Source organism: Pelecanus crispus, chromosome Z (genome assembly GCF_030463565.1).
Source record: "Pelecanus crispus isolate bPelCri1 chromosome Z, bPelCri1.pri, whole genome shotgun sequence".
NCBI lineage: Eukaryota > Metazoa > Chordata > Aves > Pelecaniformes > Pelecanidae > Pelecanus > Pelecanus crispus.
Genome location: NC_134676.1, coordinates 52852190 through 52869823, shown reverse-complemented (window position 1 = coordinate 52869823; position 17634 = coordinate 52852190). Strand labels below are relative to the sequence as shown.

The window sequence follows — 17634 nt, the reverse complement described above, 5'->3', positions numbered from 1 at the left end:
AGCATTTTCATCGCGGTTTTAGGAACTCTATGTATTTAATTATTCATCAAAATTTGTGTTTGAGACTGTTGTTGCACTTTCTTGTTTGTGGAAAGCAATATTTTGAAAACATGATGGAACTATGCAGAACGGTGAGCTATCATGAAATGTTCCCTTTATCTCTAGGAGGCAGTTTTAGTTCTGACATAGATTTCTAAGCTCTGAGCGTTAACAAAACTCTTCCATCTTCAATAAGGATTAATTGATGCTATAAGTTTGCCTCCTCAGAGTGTTCTGGGCTTTGTGTATCACTATGATACTGTAGTGTTGTGAAGGTCAGATTTCATGTCGCCCATCTGTATGGACTCCTTCTATTTGGTAATGATAAGTCAGCATCAAAAACACACCTTAAATGAACAAAGCATGCTTCTGCTGTGAAAAGAAAGGAGGCTTTTTTGTGATTTCAGATATAACCTGGTATTATTTATTATCCACTGTTAAAATTTTTCCTAATTGACTTGCGAGTTGATGATAATATAATTGTTTACTTTTTTCTCTGGTGCTTCCAGATATAGTAGATGGAGGTGAGCAGACAATCTTCAGCAAGCAATTTATTTGACAAGCTAGCAAATTATTGTGCTCACAAAAGTTTGTGTAGAGCTTATGACTTCCTCAGATACAGTCTTTACTGAGGTTTTTCCCCAAACTTTGATTTTTATATGCTTTTGTTTTTCTAGCTCTGTAGATGGACCACAGGCATTTTGCTCAAAGTACGTAATACTCTGTGTCTGCAGTTCAGGTTGATTGGTGTTTTTTCTACTTTCTGTTCAGATGAATGTGACTTTTATGATTATTGGGGGGTAGGAAGTAGAAATCTGTAGGGGATACAGACATGGGCAGGAAGGGCTCCTGCTTTGCTTTGGAAGACCAAACCCATTTCTTATTTGTGCAATTTGTCTGTATATTAAGCTTCTGCCAAGTTCTTTGAGAAGGCCTGTCTCACCGTCAGGTCTCCCCATTGTTGCCCTTTTCAGTGTGAAAGAGAGAGGCTTCCAGAGCCAGCACTCACCTAACCGAGCTAGGAGTTTGTTGGGTTTTTTCTCTTCCCGCAAGCTGCAGTGTGACTTACCATCAGCCACTCAGATGCCTCTGGGAAATGACTACCATCGAGTGCAAAAATAATAAAAGTTACTTGTGTGAATTCCAAAAAAATACTATTGGCATTATGCCATCTATTATTATTTTGTTAATGTTAATGGCCTTTGATGACTGTTCTTACTTTCAGGTAGTTTCAGGTAATTGTGTGTGTGTGTGTTTGGACACACTTTCTCAAACTTATATTTGGATCTGCTCAAAATACCATTTGTTAAATTAATAAATGTATCAAGCAAAGAATACCCACATTAAAAACATGTGAACAGTTGCTTATCTTGAGCAACCATGGTATAGGCAGTTAGAGCTGTTCACAAGCTCCAGATGTACTGCTCAAAATACATCTTGTGAGTTTTCTAAAACTGAGACAAATCATCAGAGACCAAAAGTATGTTAATGAATGAAGCCAGATTAAAATAGTTAGTTTTGAGAGGCCATACTAAAAATCTAACAACTTTTTAGAACAGGTTAGAAAAATTACCTAGCCAGTGTGATATAACTAACGTGGGATGTGACAAATGCTTCAAGCATGGCACAAACCTTGACTGTGCTTGAACTCAGGTATTGAAAAGGAGACAATATTTTTGCCTTTAGTGAAATCTTACTTTGTCTTCGTGTTTAGAAAGGAAAAAGATTTCACTAGAAAGAGACTTCGTGCGTGATTGTAGATAAAATTGAGTATCCGTCCCTGGATGATGTCATCACGACAGCGTGTGTAACAGACTAGTTTCAACATGTTGATGTCTAGACACACAATATGACATAAATGGCATAGTTTGCTTTATACTCGGCGTCTGGAAAAATCCTCCTCCCACACTTCACATGTCAGAGCAATACCCATGAGGAATCTTGTCTTTGTGTAGATACTTATATTTAGAACGATTAAAAAAAGAAGAGAATACTTTAGAAACAGGTTCTCAAATAGCTGTACTGTAATGTTACATTGCAGAGATAGGATTAGATTTTAGGATTAAGAAGGGAGGTTGTATACACAATTGTATGCATAGTAGGTGGAGAAGCAGATGGAGGATTTGCGAAAATATAGGAAGGTACTAAAATGCAACAAATTATGTTAGAATAGCTTAGATTTTTTTCTGTTATATTTGTTAAAGTAACCATCAGACTTAGTAGTTTTTGGTGGTTAGTGTTATCTACCAAAAAAAACAAAGAGAGGGAGAAACTGATTTTGGATGAGTCTAATGCTTATGTAAACCCAATGAAGGATTTAGTTGTTTAAAAACCGTTGGGAGGGTAGTGTTAAAAAATAAATACATTAGAAGAAGCTTAAAAATGTGAACTTGTGAATCTTTTTTCTTTTTCAACAAGAATAAATTGATGAATCCAAGGTGAACTTCCCCAAATGTTTTGATGTCACCAAAATTACATAACATTTCTGAAAAGATATTTTAAATGTAGCATTTTTCTCAGCCCTGTGAACAGAGCAGTTGTCTACACTTTCCCCAAGGAATTTCATCAGAGGGAATAGTTTATATAACTTTGCAGAAATAAATGAAGGGTGGAAGATTTTTCCCTTGCTGGATGACACAGTTGTACCATAACGTGGGGGAACAGGAAACATGCTGCATGTCACTGGCCCGGTACGGTGCATGCTCCTTCGGGCAGTGAGGGAGCTGCAAGCTGCTGAAATGGGCACAAGTGCTATTGTCGTGTGCCAAAAGGCAGCCTAGCTAACATGCTACCCTTTACTTTAGTCTCATGATATAGCTGCAACTGAGCATTGGGTCAACAACAGATGCTGTATGGTTTACTTTTTTAAAGTATTTTTTATTTACTTTTGACCATGCCTAGTGTATTATCTTTTGCTTCTTAGGTCCTAGTTATGAACGAAAGTCTAAGTTCAGTTATTGACTACGGCGTTGTCATGAGCTGTTATAAAACTCAAGAAATAATTAAAATTTGTTTTAATGAAGTTCTGTTTTAATTTAGGATTTCTGGTTTTAATTTAGGTTCTGTTGCCTAGGAGGATGCTTAGATTTTTCATCGTAAACAAAAGTGACTTTGTTTATAGGACATCTGTTAGAAATCCTACCTTCTCTGTAGTTTACACCAAGTGCTCCCTGTACAGCAGCTTAATTCTGCTTAGAAAAGCAAGAGTTAAGGGTGATGTTTTTTTCCTGGCAATCTGACCATTCCATCATGTTCCAGGAGCCACATGACAGGATGGCACAGATGAGAAATATCCACCCACGCAGAGGATGATGTCTGCCCCAAACGCTCTCGTCCCTTGACATTTTCACTGTATCTTATAAATAACTTTTCTTCTTTTGGAGGGAGCGCAATAGCTAGACAGTGGAAGAGAGTAAAAACCATTACAATAGAAAGCAGAAGAAAGACACAGAAAACGTACTCCCCCAATAGGTAACTTTGATTAATTCTCCTCATAATTTATACCAAAACTTTAAGTTAACTTCCATGTAAGAGCCACCTCTACTGCTTCTCTCAGTGACCACAATCCAGCAAGCACCAGGGTAACTGTTAATTTCATCCCTTAATTTCATCTGTTCTGCAAGCAGCTGTCAAAATACAATTTTTCCAAATTGCCTAAAACATGAGAGAATTAATATTACTGCAAACTGAGATGTCACATTAAAGCATTGTAAAAAGGGCAAAGGTTTTTCTCCAGGCAGTTTGTTTATTACTGTATTGCAGTAATGTGGGTCTTACTGATAAGACATTACTGTTGTGTTTTCTTGAGTGCAGTTCTGCTAGATCTTTCTGTTTGTGAAGAAATTAATGTCATACTGATACAACATTTGTTATTTTTAAAATCAATTTAAAGGTTATGTGGTGCCAGGGATGATGAAATACCGCTAGTCTGCTATCTGTACCAAAACAATAGCATTGGTTTATGGAAAAGACAGATGCAGTAATATCAGCCTACATTTTACCAGTGTGCATAGTATTCATCCATATGCTACAGCAGACAGGGTGTTGGTGACTTTTTGTTGTGCTGGACACCTGCTGACGCTAGTCAGATTGCCCACCACCAGATGTGTTGTTTCTGTGAGGAAGTGCTGTGTCTTTCCATGTGCTCCTGACATTATTTCTAAGAGGCACATTTGTTGCTGGATTATAACAGGGAGGACTGTCATCTGACACCCACCCCACTGATGCAAATAACCAGGTCCCCTGGGAAGCACGAACTAGAACTCTCCCTTGCTCCTTTCAATGTGTATGCTTTCAATGTGTATGCATTTTTTTTCCCTCCTGCGTAGAAGAAAAAAGACATAAAAGAGTACTGTCATGGGTCTCCCTCACCTTAAGACTAAGAAATGAGCTGCTGCTGGAATGGCATGCGTGGCGCTGGTGCCCCAGTGCACCCAAGCTGAGAACCTTTTGCAGGAATGTGGGTTTCCCTCCACCTTGGCTGATTTCCCCTGGGCTCCTGAAGCACAAGGTCCCATTGTGATGAATATTCAGTGGACTGCAAAATGAAATCATATGTGGGCACTGTGTCATGATAAATGGTATATTTACTTTCCGAACTTAGGGAGATGGATTCGTCAATAAGAGAGTTGGTCTACCCTGCGTCTGGACTTCACTGTGTCTGTATCTCTATCGCCTATGCGTTGTGGTGGGTCTTTACGTGGAAGAAATGCCACTCTTTTAGAAGAACTTTAAATCAGTAGATTAAGTACATTTATTTTCTACCTATCAAGAAGGTAAGAAGAGAAGAAGTATTATTTTCTTGTGGCTACCTAAAATGTGGTAGATTAAAAGAAGAGCACCACTGGAGCAGATAACAGTATGTAGCAACAGTATGGCCTTCAGAAAGATACCGGGGATATCTCAAAAGTGATTCTTTCACTAAAATTTGCAGATACTCATGTTTGCCTTCAAACTCTGATACAGCGCTGTTTTTGTTGAGAAGCTTTTGTAGCTGGCTTCCTACCAAAACTCATGGGCAGAAACTTTCTTGCTGCTTCAGTGAAGAAGCAGCAATCTGAACTTCTAGAGAAAAATCTTTGATCCTTTCATAAGCTCCTTAATTTGAAACACTTTTATTTAGTCTTCTGGCGATCTTCAGCTGCGGAGCAAGGTAATTGTCTTCCCTTAAAGACAATGAGGGTACTTCTAAATAGTGCCTATGAGGTTTTTCACCACTTCCCTGTGCTGTTTCTCCTCTTTCTTTGGGCTGCTCATCCATCATTTGACAGAGACGTAGGGAAGCAGTTCCTATAATCAGAATTCTCAGCTTCCTTGAACAGAAGTGATCTAGTGTTTGTTTCTCTCGAATATGAAGGGTGAGATCTTGCACCATAATGGCAACATGTCATTAGCTTTAATGACACCAACATTTCCCCACATTCTGAGGGCTTGATCTTTCTCTTGTTTAGGCTATTGTGTATCCAGTTTAGCTCTGACATACAGGAAGTACACCAATATACAAATAGGTTTTAATTCTGAGAGACTACACTGGAAAGTTCCATGTGTTGTGAAGATAAATTGTATAGCAAATACACGTTCTTTATGAAAAAAGTAATACTTTTAAAAGTTCGGATAAATTTTATCAGACTAATGAAAACATAGTAAGCTGGAAAATAGCACTTAGTCCAATAATAAATTTGCCTGGGAAGATGGTAAGAAATAATTGGTAGATGTTTTTCCCCTTTGAGTGCTAAAACAAATTAGCTCTCTGTTGATCTGACTTGGATGGATCATTGAGTCTCAACTTAAAAATACAGCATAGGGAGTATGTAAACACTCTGCGAGCATGGGCAGAAACACTGGTATCCCTAAAGAATTATTTACTTCATTCATGCGATTACGAATGCTGGAGGAATGCTGATTTAGATGTGAGGCCCCCAGCATAAAGCACTGGGCATTAAATGCATGAGCATTTCTTCAGAGCAGCTTAGCTGAAGTTTATCATGACCATTCAGCTATTGCCTAGCAACTTGTGAAGGCCATCAAAGAGCTCTTTGTCCGTAGCTCTGGCAAAAACATTTCCTCACAGATATCCTTATCAGTATCAAAATCAACATGAAAACCTATCAAAACCAATTTCACTGCATAAGAGATTAATCCACACGTGAAATTGTGGCAATCATAAGCCAATACACTGTCAATACTATTGTTGTAAAAGCTGAGTCTAATCTTGCTTTGTAAGTTCTAGTAAAAATGCTTCTTTTTCCTCACTAACTTCTAGTTAGTTCAGCTTTCTTTGCTGAAATTTCATATAAAGCATCAGAGTCTGGATGTTTTTTCTTTCTGTTTTTATTTTTTAATCCTTTTAATATTTCTAACCTATTCTTTCTCAAAAATACACATATTTGATTTTTACAGCTATAAGACATGAAATTCAGTTTCTCATTTTTGTCTTGTGAACTTATTTAAATAACAGTGAGGTTTAAAACTATTTTTATAAGTAGAGATGCAATAAATCACTAAATGAATTAGTATTTCTGCTTTGCTACATTCATTCTTGACACACACAGAGAGGAGTGAAATTGATTTTGCTTATGATCAATAGTGAATATAATAAAATTCCTTTTATAGTGAATCAGCTGTAATATTCAGCACTCTTTCAGTATGTTACATTGTTGTAATTATTATTCAGTGATATTTAGGATAAACTGTTTCTTTGCTAAGTAGAAGGATATCATTCTTCACCTGACTACCTCATAAAGGGTGAAAGTGGAAAAGAAAAGGTAATTTTCTCAGTTTCCCTAATGGATAATTTTCCCTGATGTGTACTGGTGGAACTTTTTCCTTTTTCATTTTTAATGGTACTTGTTGGTTCTTTTAAGTATCATGGCTCTATGCAGCATGGGGCCCATTGTCTTTTCTATCCCAGTGTGCCCAGTATCACCCTTTGACACCATGCTGTCATAAAGCATCCTCTGTGCACAGATCAAGACGATATAATTGAGCCTGGTGTTATTGTATGTCTACATAATCTCAGATGATGCACTATGGTAACTCTTGGCAACCTCTGACTTGTTAATAGTGACCATTGTATACTGAACACCACTGAAACCCATTAAGACTCCGTGAAAAATGTCTTTTCTCTAGCTGGGTTCACTGAGTGAAGCTATGTATGATATGACAGATAACACTCACATGAACAGAATGCCAGGCTCAATTCTGAAATCATCTGCATGTGTCTGCTTGTGCTTTCACAGACTTATAAACCCGAGTTCTCAGATTTGTGAACCTCAAGTAGAGCAAGCTTACGCATCTGAAATAAGTGGTCTTGTTTCTAAAAAAATGCTGTGATCTCATCCTGCTCATGTGCATTAGCATCTCTCAAAATCAAACCACTCTCTTTTATCTGTTTATCCACAAATAGGGAGTTAATGAAAAAGTTGACCCAGGCTACTGAGAAGCAACTCTACACTGCCTCTCAAATGTAGATGAAGTCAGGAGAATGACATTGCCTATGCAGGCAAAAAAGAAAAAGTACTGGTATAAGAAGCCTGTCATTTTCTGACAATGAATTTGGTTTAGGTCAGTATTAACCAATGATCATTGCACAGTTAGGGCTTTTGGGTGGCCGGTGTACTGTCTGCTGCTGGTTAGCATCTGGATTCTAAAAGGCGAGTGTTTTTTCTCTTGCTGGCCTTAGTTGGTGCAATCTGTTGAACCACATATCTGATTATTCAATCTGTTGGTTGTCTTGCAGAGAGACAAACAATTTGAGAGTCTGGAGTTTCACCTTTCCTCTAATTAGGGAGTTAGTCTTTGGATATAGGCAGCTTTACAAGGCACATGCTGTGGGGGTTGAGGGATCACCTCTGAGTCTGGTCTATGGGTCTGGTCTATCAGTAAACAGTGTAATTATTTTTCAGTATTGTTACAAACAGGAGGTTTTGCTCCTCAAAGTTAAAAGATTTTTCTCTTGTCACATGTGAAACTGTTTTGCCTTTTTAGGACTCTGGCAGACAGTGAACCTGTGGCATATTTTGCTGGAAATACTTACAAAGCAAGACATGCTTGTGGTTGGATTCAGGCCACTTTTTCCTTAGGCTTCATTCAGTAGAGGGGCTACAATAATACTTAATTGTTAATGCAAAGTACTGCAGACACAATACGGTCTGAGTTCCACAGTGGTGCCTGCTGGCATTTAACATGCAGCGTGCTTTTTAAAAGCAGATAGTGAAAAAAAACAAATAGGAAAGTTATATTTAATGTTGCTGTGTTGCAAAGAAAAAAAACATCCCATGATTGGATGGTTATAATTAGTGGTTTGTATTATGATTTATGTATAGGGCTTCAGGTTGTGGCCATTTTATAATCAATTTTATGCCAAAAATGGTTAGACAAAGCACTGACTGACCAGCATCCTTAACACTGTTGCAGCTAAGCATTTTGGAATGCTCACATGGTGTGTTTGGAAACCCTTTGTGTGCGCTACATTTTTCCATTTGGTATGAGGCTTAGCAGTAATCAGCTCACCACTAATTAGAAATCATTCTGTGTCCTGCACCCCATTATTACACGAAATTATGTCAGACCTTAAGAATTTTTACATTCAGAAGGAAAAGTTTCTGCAATACCTTTTGTCATGGATTTTCCTAACATAAAATTTGAAAATAAGCTTTTGCTGTTTTGAAACACCCGTTATGGAGGAAGCAAAAGCCATTATTTTGCTGCACTTGAATTACTTTCTACTTTCAATTCTCTTTACTGATACCAGTGGTAAAAGTGAGAGGAATAAAAGACCTTTTTAAATTTTTGTACGTATAAAGGTCTTGGAAAATTATGGAACTCTTTATACTATTGAGAGGTTTGCATTCATCTCTATAGATCTTAAAGTATTGGCAGGCAGGAAGCCTGGAGGTAGCATCCCATGGAGCTCTTACATGCCATGTAAATCTGCAGAAGTGTTTTCCTGTTACAGAACTCAGGGTCAGCCCTTATGTACATCTTGTACAAAACTGGAATACAAAAGAAATTCACTGGTCTGGGGGAGGCAGGAGCAAAGATGCAAATTTACCTTGTTCTGTTTTCCTGATGCTAGTGAAATTTTCATAAACAGGTTTTGTGAGCTGTGTTTGAAAAATGAGTCCTCTGAGAACCAAATGTTTAAACTAACTATACATAAGAGTTCTTTACAAAGGCTGACAGTTTTGTTTATTTATGGTTGCAGGCATTCACTGTGACAGTGTGTGTGCTGAAGGACAGTGGGGTCCAAATTGCTCATTGTCTTGTTACTGCAAAAATGGAGCATCCTGCTCTCCAGATGATGGAATCTGTGAGTGTGCACCGGGATACAGAGGCACCACTTGTCAGAGAAGTAAGGACAAAATAAATGCTTTAAAATCTCTGTTTCTCCCTCCCTTACTTGGAATACATAGAATATAATACCACAATGCTTTGTTAATTGTCGTATGAAGTACTATGAAACACTCCTTGATTGGACATTTGTCAAAATGTATGAATATACAGAAATAAGTGTTATCTGTAATTAACAAATGTTTCCAACTAGTAGTGCTCTTCTTGTTATGGTACAACTTTACTTTTATTCACTGTCAGTGCTGTGATGTCATTATGCACCTGAATTTCTAAGAAACAAATTTAGTAGGGAATTCCATTCTAAAGGCAAGCATTTCCAAATGTGATTGATGAACATCAATTTTGTAATACATATTTTGGTAGGTAAATAAAATATGCATGAGTTTCAGAAGCTAGGAACCTTAGCTTCCCGTTGAGTCTGGTAGGAATTGTTGGCTTAATTATTGCTTTTTTTAACACTTATTTTGAAGCAGCAAAGAATGACCAGTGGGATCAGGCTTTACAGTAAGTAGAGGCTATCATAGGTACCCATAGTTGCATTTGAAAAATTTGTCTCTATGAAATTTAAACATTACAAGAAGATACAGATGAACCGAGGCAAATTGCAACAGAAACAGGGAAGCAAAAATAAGATGATGTGCAAAAAGCTACCCTCCCAAGAAGATTTGTCACAATTTGCCAGCAGTCTAGCTGTCTGCAGTGTGAATTGTTGAAGCTGTGAGGGAAAGGTGTTCAGAGAAGAATGCAGTCCTCTCTTGGACTACCCTTGGAGGGTAGCCTTGTTTTCAGAGGAGGTCTCCCAGAAACAGGGTCAAGAAGCATGTGGAGTAAGGCCAAGCAGAGATGCTACTAGCTCCTCCAAAGAAGGCTTAAAAGGCAGGAGATTACATGAAATGATTACTAGAAGGTAGAAGGAGAACCAGAGGAGGATGAAATCCAGACAGTCCAGGAATAGCAAGATTTCAAGTTGAAGAATGTGATTGCCTATGGCACTACTAAAATCCACATTAGTGTGGCATTAGTATTCCTTAAGCATTTTTAAGTGCAGTAATTATTCTCACTATCTAATCTCTAAAGGCCATACAGTTAATCAGTTAATCCAAAAGCAGACTAAGTGTAACACTACATGTAGGAATGTTCCCTGTGTTTTGGAACTGTGCCTATAACCTGGACAAGAGGCTTCCAGTCCGGTGGCTCTCAGGGCCCCTCTCTGATGCATGATCTGGAGGCCGGGAAGACAAAGGTCATACGAATAATTTGGATCCCAGTCAGAAAGTGCCTTTTCAGTAAGCAGGAAGACCTTTTGGCACTGTTTCACTTGGAAAAGTTAATCTCTCTAGAGAGATCTGGCCATGTAACTTGTGTCAAAAGTATAATTAAAAGACTGAATCTTGAATTAAAATACTGAAAAGTTTCCAGGTTAGTTTCTGTCAGTGCTAATTGCTGCTGTGCAACAGGTATTTCTCTTGATGCATTACCTAATATTCTAATTTATCGGGAAATAAATGCCGAAAGGGATTAGAGCAACAAAGAAGGAGATTTTATGTGACAGCCTTTTTTTTTTTCTTCTCCTATTTTTAGTTTTTTTAAAGCAACTAGTGCCTTTAGCATAAGAATTAAGTGGACAACTGTATTTCTGGTCTGAGGTTCTCTAAAAGTTAGATGATGCATAGCTGTCTGTACCATATAATGAGTACAGTGAGTACCTAAATGAAAGGATGACCAGAAAACATGTGTACATTTTTCGCAGTGAAGTAATGGCTATTTGTATTCCAAATTAGAAAACAAGTAAGAAGTCAAGGTCTAAGATGATCCTGCTCATCTACAAATAAAACTATTTTTTTAAAATTACTTTTCTTCAAATATGCTTTAAAAGATGTTCATGTTGTAGTGTATAGCCAAATATGTATAATATATAAAGTATACATGCATTTCAAACATTACCCAAGTACAGTGTGGCCTGATAAGTAATAGAATGTCAGCTAAGTTATTACTAACTAGAATATAGTAAACCCTTGAGGAAGACGAGCATATCTCCTTTTTGTGAGCGTAAAGCATTGAACTGTATGAATAGTAACAACCACCATTGCAACTCTTGTGTATTTAGAAAGCAAACTAATTTAAAGTGAGGAACAAGCGCACTGAAGAGTAGTTCATGGATGTATAGAAAGTGCAGGAAGCAATGACAGTTTGTTCTTTCTGATTCCAGTTTGTTCCCCTGGGTTTTATGGACACCGCTGCAGCCAGACGTGCCCCCAGTGTGTACACAGCAGTGGTCCCTGCCACCATATTACTGGCTTATGCGACTGCTTACCTGGATTTACAGGAGCTCTATGTAACGAAGGTACAACTTGTAATAAAGACCCGATGGGATGCAGAGACCAAGCACTGTAACAATTTTCATTCCATCACTTGGAAACTGTAAAACCAAAAATGGTTTCTGTTGTAGTATGTGCAGTTTATAAATTAGGAATCTTAAGCAGGCTTAAGCTGTTTGAACATTTGATCCTTAAGTATGACACCCACTGTATTCTTATTTGTATAATGAGTATGTATAATGGGCTTACCAGAACTTGTGATGCCTTACTTTAACATTATACTAAGCAATACGTTTCTTGATCCAAATATCAGTTGCTTTCTCTTGAAATAAAGAAAATACAATCTTGTTCTTATTACTAAGGAGTTCTAATTCTGGCAACTTGTTCTCAGTATGTCCCAGTGGCAGATTTGGCAAGAATTGCATTGGCATATGCACCTGCACCAATAATGGAACATGTAATCCTATTGATAGATCCTGTCAGTGTTACCCTGGCTGGATTGGTAGTGACTGCTCTCAGCGTAAGTATCAGCTTTTTTCCCTTTATTTTTAAAACAATTAATCAGGGTTTGGCTATTTAAATTCTCTGCTTTTTGGTAAAGAAACACTGCCTAAGTCAGAAATGAGGACTTCGTGGTATATAATGAAGAGATCCTAAACTTTTCTGCATTTCATCAGCACTATCAGAAACAACTTTCACTGTGATTTTTCTAATAAGTGGGCTGGGGCATACAACACGAGAGATCAGTTTTCAGTCTTCCACTGCTCAAAGAAGAGTTGTGGAGAAGCTGGATCAGACTTGTTTCAGAAGTGCACTGTGAAAAGACAAGAGGCAGTGCTCACACATTGCAGCAAGGGTGACTTTACAAGATACAAGAAAAGAAATCCTTACTGTGAGTATGGTCAAGCACAGCAACTGTCCCAGAGAGGCTCTGAAGTTTCCAGCCTGGAAGAGGTTGTGAAATTACCATAATTGAAGATCCTTTGAGTAGGATGTTGGACTAGGTGATGCTAGAGGTCTCTTCCAACATGAAAAAGCCTGTGACTTGATGAATCTTGCACTGCAGAGAGGGTTCTTGACCTGTTGTTTGCCTGTCTGTAATTAATTAGTCTTATCACAGTAGTGCTGTGAACATCCGAGGGCTTGTATCTTCAGGACAGTCTTACGAATAACAGAGGTATTATTTTACAAATAAGGAGCTGAGGCAGTCAGCTGAGTGTGTTTTTTCTTGTTACAGTTGCATAGAGAGCTACTGGCAAGTCTCAGAACAAAGCCAAGATTTTCTCAGATACAAGTTAGTGCTCTGGCTGCAAGACCCATCCTTATTCTTGTTAAACATTTGAACATTTTATGAAGAAATTTTTCACTACGACTTTTTTAAAATGCTTACAACTTTTTGATGGATTTTTCTCTTTCTTCCTTTTATAAATGTTTCACAGATACACATTTTAGTGTCATTCTGCCTCACTCGAGTGTTGTCTTGGTATGCTAAACTCATTGAAGACACTGTTACTGACTTAAAAAGGAGAAGGGCTAGGCCCTAATATTATTATGTTTTATAGAGTTATTTTATTAAATAATTAGGCATTGTCCAGATGCCTTGCTGGGTCTATGCAAATTACTAATGACAGGAAAGAAGTATGTGAAGCAAAATTCTCACAAGAAGCATATCCAATTTCATAAGGTACCAAAATCCACACAGTCTGAAACACACGCATGCCAAAATTTCAGTCAACCCATTTTTATGAATAAAAGAAGCTATACTAGACCCTGATATGTCAAAATTCAAATGACATTGTGCTGGGGTTTCCAGGGAGGTGCATTTCCTAATAATATGCCTCATTGGTTTGCATCATTATGGTTTGACTGGTCCAGGTTAACTGGCTCTGTACCAGTGCGATGTAACATCTGGTCAATTTTGAAAAAAACCTTTGCTGGCTAAATTCAGCGAAGTGATTAGCATGTACAACTCAGTATGATACGAAAATAAATCTTGGGCCTGTTCCTGTGGAAGCCTGTAACAACAAAGGTCCCTGTTTTTATGGTAAAATAAGTAGGTGGTTGGGAGAGTAGCAGAATAGGGGTATTTAGAAGGAGGAGGGACTTACTCACTGAATCAATAACAAGAAAATAGAGCCAGCAATATGAATGGAAGCGTCTATTGAGGCTGTGCTCATGGACCGTAACAGAGGAAGTTTATTTGCTTTGTATAAAGGCCTTTCGTTCACATGGAAAATAATGATTCCATTAATTTCTTTTGGAACTAGCGACCTTTTTGAAACTTCTGACCTTTCATCTGTATGTTACTTACATTCATTTTTAGTTGACCCTTAATTTCAAACAAAAACCAATAATAAAAATCATTATAACACACAGCTGAAGTGGAAACAGCAAAAAACAGAGTATTTTTTTTTTCAATACAATGTAGTATATTTCTTAATGGAGTGAAATTTGGGCAAAAATAACACTTTGCAAAAATACAGCCTACACATAGATGAGTCATTATGCAAACATTTAAACAATTCAAGAATTTTTATTGCTCTCAGACAGGTCTCTGGACAACCAAATTAGTACACAATAATAAGGAACTATCAGCCTTTATAAACTTACACAGCAAAAAAGCTAAGGCTTCTATGTCTGACCTGTTTCTTCTCTCCTATGAAGTACTCACGTTGTACTTCCACAAAACTATTTTTAAATTATGCATCTCTTTACTAAAGAAACAAATAAAAACCTCAAAATGTGAATCTGAATCAACAGAAAGGGGCTATTCTTAGAGTACTGTCTGCACTTAGTGATGTTCTGATGTGAAGAAAATTATCTTTTGCTGTCCTTGAATAGTAATTAGCATTTTGGAACCACTTCACTATTCTAATGACAACACATAGTATCAAATTAATTCACCATGACATTTTCAAAGGAGTCAGTAAAATTCTGTCTCATAACGTGTTGACATGATTGTGAGTGAAAAATATCTCCACTTTATAGATAATTACTTGTTTTTTAGAAGTATTGTATGGATTAATGGACCCACAGAAGCAGCTGAGTTAACTTAATTAAGGTACAGTCCTGATTATGTGCACCACATTTAGGCACTTACATAGAATCTAACAGTGGAAATAGAAGAAGTAAGTTTAGTATTGGGTCTAAAGCTATAGGCTATAACATGTGTTTCAACCGTCTCTGTTGTCCTTCACTTCTGAGGCCTAAAAGTCTTATCCCCTTGACTGTGCTCAATTGAGCCATTTGTAGATTAAAAAATAAATTAAGAAAGGAAATGTACATGGCTTTCTCGACAAAGCTGGTATGAGTGTCCTAGTTACTGAATATCAAGTATGTATCACTGGTTTCGTTCACACATTTAATCTTTTTCAGCACTTTTTATCTAGAGTAAAATGATTCCTTAGTTTAAAAAAAAAAAAATCTGTGGCTCTTTGCTCAGAATGGAGCAGCCCAAAAAATGTGTTTAAAAGAAACACAACAAACCCCAAAAGAAGCAGTGCTCGTATGTGAATGTAAGCAGCTCTATTCGTGAGTACCAAGGATCTTTGTCATTTGAGATTAATTGATTGCTCTGGGTTGTTTTAGCTTGCCCACCTTCCCACTGGGGACCAAACTGCATCCACACGTGCAACTGCCATAATGGAGCTTACTGCAGTGCCTATGATGGGGAGTGCAAATGCACCCCAGGATGGACTGGCCTTTACTGCACGCAAAGTAAGTGACTTTTGTTACCTGTTCTTAATCTACAAATCAGTGACAGAATTTTTCTTCGGTGTTTTCACACTTCATTCACTGATGTCTTCCCATGCTGCTGAACCTTTTTTGATCCAGAAGATGCCAACACATTACCTCTGTGGTTGCAGGGGAGGCTCCTGTATAAGCGCTGGCAGAGTGCTGGCCACTGCATTTGGGCTCCTCTTTAGCCTTCCTTCAGAGGAAGACAATTTTTGGCTGCAGCTGGGCATCCTTATGGAAGAGTCTGTCATGTGCACACAGGGAATGAATGACTCTGACATTCAGATGCTACCACCGCAGATGTGCAATTATAGCTGCAGTCCATAGCACGGATGGTGTCAGCTCTGCAGGCATTCCCCACATGGTGGGATGACAGTGCCATCTAATTCCTTCCCTCTCTGAAACCTCCCCAAAAAGTACTCTAGCAGCAGGGACCCAACAACCAGGACTGTAAGATAACACAGAGCTGACTGAAGCCATGAGAATAGCTTCTAGCTGTGGCTGTGGTCTACTGAGGCACAGTCCCTGTTGTCACTGCAAAGTGATCGTACAGTACCTCTCACATCTGTAATTGCTACCTTCTGGGGGCAATTGCAACAACAGCTCTAGCTCAGCACCTGTAATTCAAATACTGATACAGAAGCTATTTTATTTGGAACTTAGAAACTTAGCTTCACTAGATTGTAATGTTATAATTTGTCTTGGAATTTTCTTCATACAATTAATACTGATTTTTTTTGCATGAGCTTTTCATTAAAATAAAAATAGAAGCAGTGTAGTGACTGGGTATAGGTATATGGCACTCCTTATATGCTGGGTAAGAGTTCATACGAAGTTTGAGAAATAAACATTTGTTAGAGATAGATACTGATAAAGTTGGCTTCTTATCTTTATCATATTACAGGTTCAATTTGGTTTATCTTCAGTCCAGGCACCCCCACTGTCTGTAATCTGGGTAGAACCATTATCTTTGAACTCAAGAAAAATAAGACTGCTAACTGTGTTTTGCATCCAGTGTTTAAATACACATTTTTCATAAAATCAGAACTCTCCTTTTTCAACTGAATAATGTCATAATGGCAGGAAATAACAGATATATTATAGGGCCATATGGATGCAGCTCTGGAAGACATTCACTATACTGGTTCAGCTGTCAGCTATCATGGTTATTTTGCTTCCTGCTGGTGAATAATGATCTCCTTGCAGTGATATGTCTTCTTCCTGCTGAAATGGTATCTTTGTGAGGAGCCGAGATACAATATGTTACTATTTTTATTTTTTTATGCTTCAATATCAACTGTGCAGAAAATACGTCCAAAGGTTCATTCATCACTGAACAGACTCCCTGCTCTGGTTCACAAACTGGCCTCTTTCTCCTCTTTCAAATATCTTCTTAAACCCATTTCTTCAAGGAGCCCTTCTTACTGCCTTCTTCTGAACATCTGCTGTTTGCACAATTTCCTAACCTTATTTTTGTGTAGTTTCTGCCTAATGTGTATTTTAAACCACTTAAAATAGGGTAGGTCTTGATCTATTGTGTTTATAGAATGCCATGTTGAGTAGCAGAGCTGCAGAAATGACTTCCCAATAACATATTTAACCAGAGTATTTGCATTTTATTTCTAGAGCAGTTGTTTGACTCCTTTTCCCCTCCCCCTCCTTGTATTGCAGGATGTCCCCTAGGGTTTTACGGAAAGGATTGTGCACTGATATGCCAATGTCAGAACGGAGCCGACTGCGACCACATCAGTGGGCAGTGCACCTGCCGCACAGGGTTCATGGGGAAGCACTGTGAGCAGAGTGAGTAGGGATGGGAATTGTTCATGCCTGATAGCAAATAATGAACCCTAGGCCGACCCTCTGTTATTCTGGCCGGTGTTGTGATACGACCTCTTGGCTTCAGTGGGAATTTTGAGGGGAAAAGAGCTTCAGGAGTTGGACCTAAGCTTTTTCCAAACAGATAAAAGCCCACAGAGTTAGTTATTAAGACTGATTATGATTGTGATGTCTGTTTCTTTCAATTTGTAGCTACATGTAAGAGGCATTTGTACTCCATTCTAGTTGCTTTGGACGTAATGCTAAAAAAAACCCCAACAACTCTGTCATGTAAAAGTAACAAATGAATCCAAGTAATTGTCATTAGCATAAACCACAATGAAAACTAATAGTTAGAAAACTAAAGATAAGA

The 17634-nt window shown here is 38.0% G+C and overlaps 1 protein-coding gene across 2 annotated transcripts in view; it reads left to right on the top strand.

Moving 5' to 3' along the window:
• MEGF10 (multiple EGF like domains 10) overlaps positions 1 to 17634 on the top strand; it is a 77663-nt gene that overhangs the window by 50202 nt on the left and 9827 nt on the right. For both annotated transcript variants that reach the window (XM_075726038.1, XM_075726037.1), the window contains exons 13-17: positions 9245 to 9391; positions 11600 to 11734; positions 12100 to 12228; positions 15297 to 15425; positions 17118 to 17246. In XM_075726038.1, coding sequence (XP_075582153.1) covers positions 9245 to 9391; positions 11600 to 11734; positions 12100 to 12228; positions 15297 to 15425; positions 17118 to 17246 — 669 coding nt within the window. The remainder of the gene's footprint in view (positions 1 to 9244; positions 9392 to 11599; positions 11735 to 12099; positions 12229 to 15296; positions 15426 to 17117; positions 17247 to 17634) is intronic.